The sequence below is a fragment of the Plectropomus leopardus genome, chromosome 13 (genome assembly GCF_008729295.1).
Source record: "Plectropomus leopardus isolate mb chromosome 13, YSFRI_Pleo_2.0, whole genome shotgun sequence".
In the NCBI taxonomy this organism is placed as follows: Eukaryota; Metazoa; Chordata; class Actinopteri; order Perciformes; family Serranidae; genus Plectropomus; species Plectropomus leopardus.
Genome location: NC_056475.1, coordinates 28,677,704 through 28,683,703, shown reverse-complemented (window position 1 = coordinate 28,683,703; position 6,000 = coordinate 28,677,704). Strand labels below are relative to the sequence as shown.

The window sequence follows — 6,000 nt, the reverse complement described above, 5'->3', positions numbered from 1 at the left end:
GGTCTGTGGATTATCTTGAGTAATCAGGTCATGATCTCTGGAAAAAGACATTGCTGTTAAGTTGTTTGAATGTATTTTTTGTTTTTTAGCCTTAAGCACCCAAAACCGAGTGTTATCTAGTTCCATTATATTGAAGAGAAAGCAAACATCTCTACAGCCGATATCTCCAAAACGCTGCAACTCACACCAAAACAATCTAGGGTGATAAATAGCCCGACAGCTAAGAGGAAAAATATGTAATTTTTTGATTTGGGGGTGAACTGTTCCTTTAATAAGTCAATGAGGAACACCTTTGTGCACCATTACTTAAGTGCACCTTCATGGGCAGCATCCTGCCAATGATAGCACCCACAAACGTGACACAGTGTCACTGCAATGTAGTTGAAAGACTTTTGATGATATAATTTTTCAGGGGTCAATAATACAAGCCACAGGAAAATCAAAACATTGAATATAAATAATGAATTTGGGTTTATGACTGAACTAACAAAAAAGGCGATTTCCTTAAAGGGATAGTTTAGATTTTTGAAGTGGGGTTGGATGAGGTACTTATGCATGGTCAATGTATTACATATAATAGATGGCGGTCAGCATGCCCCCGGATTGGAGAAGCAGGTTGGAGTCCAACAGGGAAGGTACTGCTGTAGATGGGGGGCCCAGCAACAAAGCCTATTTTAACACCCTAAAAAATTCCCACCTTAAAAAAATAAATAAATAAATAAATAAAGATTTATTTAAATTTAGAATAATGGTACCACTTTACCTTAATGTGAGACAGTTATTGCCAATGCGAAATGACTTTGTGAATCACTCTCTTCAAAGCCAGACTCCACCGATGAAAACAATTATTTCACATTGCTAAAGACAGGAGCTGCTGGTCTACCGCTGCATTGATCAATTGGATTGTTTGTGTTATTGTGTGACTTTGGTGCTTAAAAGGTATCACCAAAGTAACACAAACTAACTGATCAAAGCAGCACTAGACCAACAACTCCCATGTTAAGCGAGCTAAAATTAATGTTTTTCTCAATGGCGTCTGGTGGCCTTGACGAGCAAAAATGGGTAACTGAAGCTGTTATTTGCCTCCCGTCAAAATAGACTGTCTGAACAAAAAGATAAAGCAGTGAAAATACTCTTGATAAAGCATACACTTAAACTAATAATTTTTAGGTTGGAATTTTTTTTAAATGGCTAAATATGTCTTGTTGCTGACTCCCGTCCATAGCAATACATTGCTTAGCTACCGTGTTGGGCTTCAGCCCACTTCTCCAAACTGGGGGCAATACGACTGTTATGTACTGTGCACAATACCCTAAATATAAATAAGTGCCCCATACAACCCCACTTCAAAATACCCAAACTATCCCTTTACTGTGTTGACCAAAACATATGGACGCCACCTCTTACAACAGTGTTTTTATTTGAGTTTAAAATAGACACAAGTCTGATTGGACGATCGAAATCTGCAGTTTGAGCATGTCTTAAACACAGCAAAAACCTCAATGCTTCAGTTGTGTTGAATATTGCACATCCACAGGAAACAGAAGACTTGTTGCAACATGCATAGGTCAGACATCCTTTTACATTTCCACACAAAAATCCCCACTGCCCTCTAAAGGTCTTACAATGTTCACAATGTCTTTAAAAGTACGGTATTAGATTTTAGCATTAGTGCCGAGCCAGTATATGAAGAACCATTTTTTTTGACATGTCATCATATTGCTGGCCAATTTTAAAAACAAGGATTAAATTATTGAGGTGTCTCTTAAATCACTATTTTTCTTGTTGCCACAGAATTTTTCAAGATAAAATTACAAAATATAAAATACCACTACCACCAATATACACCCTCAGTATAATGGCATATACTTTAGTTCTGATTCTTTCACTTAAGTTTTGATGTGACGGAGGATTAAATAAAACGTTCTATTCTTAAAGGAAAAGTACATTTATAAGCTCTCATCTCTGATATACAGTAAACCTACTCTGTTAAGGCAAGTGGTGACCAATACGTTATGGAACATTTGCAAAAGAATGATGGCAGATATCTTGAAACAAAAAAAAAAAAAACAATAAAAGGAAGTGTTGATCTTCACATATCAGGGCTGAAAATATGTTATTCCATCAGCCATGACTAGGGACAAGAGAAATATGATCCTATCTGTACATAAAAACATTTTCATCTTCAAAGAACCCATTCATCATAGAAATAAGGTGTAATTTAAGTGCTTACCAGTCTACTACAGGTACAGTATGTGGTCAATACAAACAGGTCAGTCTTCTTAGATTTCACAATACCATCTTAAACAATAATCAGCGGGTTTGATTTGTATCTGCTTTTAAAAATTGTCTTCATTAGTTATCTTACAGTGCCTATTTTTGTAACTAAAAACAATGAATAAGTGCACTTTTGAAATGTCCCATTGATTAGAAACATACCTGCATTCAATGTAACTACTATATGTACTTGATAACAGGTTGGGTAAAACATGCTGTCTACACCAAAGAGAAATACTAGAATATACAGGATATCACTCACAAATCATTGTAATGGGAATCTAATGACCAATGGCATTGCGGATGAACAGAACAGGAAGGTTATTACACTGGTAGATGCATTAGTCATTCCAAGTGCTTTAAGTACATAATGAATTTTTATTTTTTATTCTTGTTAACAAAGCGAGGTACTATATTGTATGTCCCTTCAAACAAGGCAAGCCACTGGTGAGTAAACTATGTATAGTGGATATACTGGATCGTGCTGGGACAGGTAAGCATCTGCTCAGGACCTCAGGGCTCATCCACAACGGTAAAAAATCTGAGATAGCTTAATTCAAGCTTCCTTGTTCTCTGTGGCTGATTCAGGATAGTTCATGTTTTCCCAGCAGGTGTTCTGTTGAACTTCTAAAGGTATTTTTAGTGGTTTTAGGAACAGATCTGGCTTGGGAGCCAATTAAATGGGTTGGTTAGTCGTGATTTCTCCAGCTAAGAGGAACCCCATAATAAGTAAGTATACAATTGACTCATGGCATCTTAGAGAAGATCAGTATTAGTGTATGCAGCTGGGGAAACCAATGACTGCTGTAATTTGTGTCCATAATCAGTATGTCTGGATGTTAATATTTTCATATTTAATAACTAAAGGGTGCATTCACAATTTTTCTGTTGGTCTTAAATAATACTTCAACCACAAAATGACCATCTGTATGTCAGTAATTCAGTTGGTTACATTGAAATGATTAAAAAGTAACTACACCCCCCAGTTTTGGCTTGAGTGTGTCCTCCATGGAACATGGAAAAAGTCTTGAAAATGGGCAGGGCTGGGAGGAGGGCCCAATCGTGCCACCTCTCAATCCACAGCTAACTAATATTAGACCACAGCTTTCAGAATTGGACAAATCACGATTATCTTCCAGTTAGTCTTTTTAGTACAAAATTTCTAGTTTGTGTTACTTTGTGAAGAGGAAAAGGGAAACAATAAGATATTGTACAGAAATTGTGTAAGAACTGAAGAACAGTGTCAGGTCACTGGGTCAGAGTGTGTGTTGGGTCTTCCCAAGCTAAAAATCCAATCAAAATAGCCAAAACTTTCTCATTAAGACTGAGGAACAGCCTGCCCGAGGAGAACAAGCTATCTGAGTCAGTATTGTCTCAAAGAAAAGGTTGAAAGACTGAAGAGTTGCTATAGTTAATTTGTTAATTATAATGTTAATATCAATATCGGATGCTTAACTGCAGTTTGTAAAATCAGTTTTTGTCTTTGTCTGCCAGATATTTTTACAATTTCAAAAACTATTGGTCCTTTATTTTATCCCTGTTCTTCATTGTCCTGCTGTTAGTTTCAGATGACAAAAAAATGCGTTTCAGTGTTCAACTTAATCACTACTTTGACCCTCCTTTTCGCTCTAAATCTACAAAATACTGTGAACATCAAACGTCTCATTTACCATAATGTTACCATCCATCCTAACACAGTCACAACATCATTCAAATAAAATATGCTCCATAAATGAGCTTTTAATCAGTAGTATATTCAATAACAAATAATTCTGTGCTTTTGTGCCCCCTCGCAATTTAAGTAGCAAAATATAGTGTTACATCTCCAATAGCAGCTTTCTCCCTTCAATCATTGTCAGTGCACAGCTGGATGTCTGCTTTTAAATAATAATAAAAAAACACATGAAAATCTTACAGTGAATCCAACATTTTCCTTACTTGCCCTCAGTGTCACGTCAGAGAAATAAATATAAGAATTGAAGGAAAAAGTGACGATGTAAACAAACACAAAGCGAAGCCGTGTTCAGGGGATGCATAGATGCAAAATAAGACAAAACATTAAAGTTCATACGATTATTTGCTCGTCGTTGCAGTATGGAGGGAGGGTGAGGGCGTCAGTTGGAATACCTACTTTCCTTTTTATATGTTGGCGAAGCAAAGACACCTGCACTGCCATCTCCGGTTTCCTGTTTGAAATTCCACACAGTGCTGATGTGGACTTATACCCAACATTTATTTAGATTTAATTACATTTCTGTTCCTTTTTGTTTAAATAAAAATTCAACAAATATACAAACGGTTCATAACTCAAGACCTAAAATTTCCTAACACTTTGTGGAATACATTCAGGAACATTCATGTTGAGTGAAAAAAAGAAGCAATAACCAAACAAAAGTGAAAAAAATAAAAACATATACACAATAATTATTCATGTAGACTATTCATCGCCATACAGTTATCATATGTTACACCTTATTACTAGTTTCTAGCAGTCCGGAATCCCTTCCAGGGTGATGAGTTATTATAGTTTCTCCTTTGAGGGGATCCAGATATAGGGTCCTGAATGTTCTTCTATGACCTGTTTGCAGTGGTTATAAATGTCCTCTAACGTGTCTCCTTGAACCAGGGCTGCAAAGCAAAGGGAACTCTTTATACACTCTGAGACATTGTATAGAACAGGTACGTCAAATTTAAATCACTACAGTCACATGTGCACCTGTACACTCATGATGCTTCACAGCTGTCTAACAGGGATGTAACGATGCATTGCGAGACAGTTAAAAATTGATTAAAAAATATGTGAGATTCAAATCGGTGAGATGAAAAATGAACCAGGATATTCTTTTTGAACAGCAGAGGGCGTAATCTAATTTTGACTTTGCTTGCTTGACATGTTACACTACTACATGTTCAAAGTCCTACGTCATGTCCGAGACGACAGACGCTCGCAAACGTAAATAAGATGAAGCCAAGGCTCCACAACAGGCGATATTGAAAGAAACCCTCCAGTTTAAAATTGAAGTTTGGCGGCATTTGAGCTTCCTTAAGTCAGAAAGTAATAAAGGCGAGAAGATAGAAAAAAAGACAAAAACAGTCTGCAAATATTGCAAGCGAGGGTGTTGAACTACAAAAATAGAACAACTAAAATGATGCAGTCGTGAGCCGGCATTATAGTGAGGAGCTTTGGTCAGCCCTGCATAAGCACATTACTCCTTAACGACAACTACACGGCCAAACCACACTACCAAGTACATTTGCAACCCTTTTCGCCAAAACAAGTACAAGAGCCAAAGAGAGTGCCCAACTTATCACCCACGAGTTGGAAATGGCCAACTTTGTTCTTCAAATTCGCCCTCTCTGCTTTCCCCTCTAGCAAAAGCAAACCTTTCCACACCAGCCAACTCTGTCCCATGTGAAAGGGTTTTTCTTAACAGCAGGGAACACTGTGAATGTCCAGAAATGCATAAATTGCATAGTTTGTGTTTAGCATTTATACCCTGCCTTAGAATAAAAAGGGACTGCTTAATTTGATATAGAAAAGAAGAGAAAATGCAGTATTTCATATAATTTTTGTTTGAAATAATAAATAGAATATTTGTCAGTCATAAGTTTGTGTATTTAAAATATATAGAAAATTGTATCGTGATCCCAGTATCGTGAATCGTATCGAATCGTGAGTTGAGTGAATTGTTGCATCCCTACTGTCCTTAACCCTCTGAAACC

General features: G+C 36.8%; 1 protein-coding gene across 1 annotated transcript in view; it reads right to left on the bottom strand.

Moving 5' to 3' along the window:
- Window positions 1–1,407: 1,407 nt before the first annotated feature.
- The window catches only part of dlg2 (discs, large homolog 2 (Drosophila)), a 229,408-nt gene continuing 224,815 nt past the window's right edge, over window positions 1,408–6,000 (bottom strand). Inside the window, 1 exon segment of the mRNA XM_042498711.1 lies at window positions 1,408–4,905. Coding sequence (XP_042354645.1) covers window positions 4,799–4,905 — 107 coding nt within the window. The 3' untranslated portion in view covers window positions 1,408–4,798.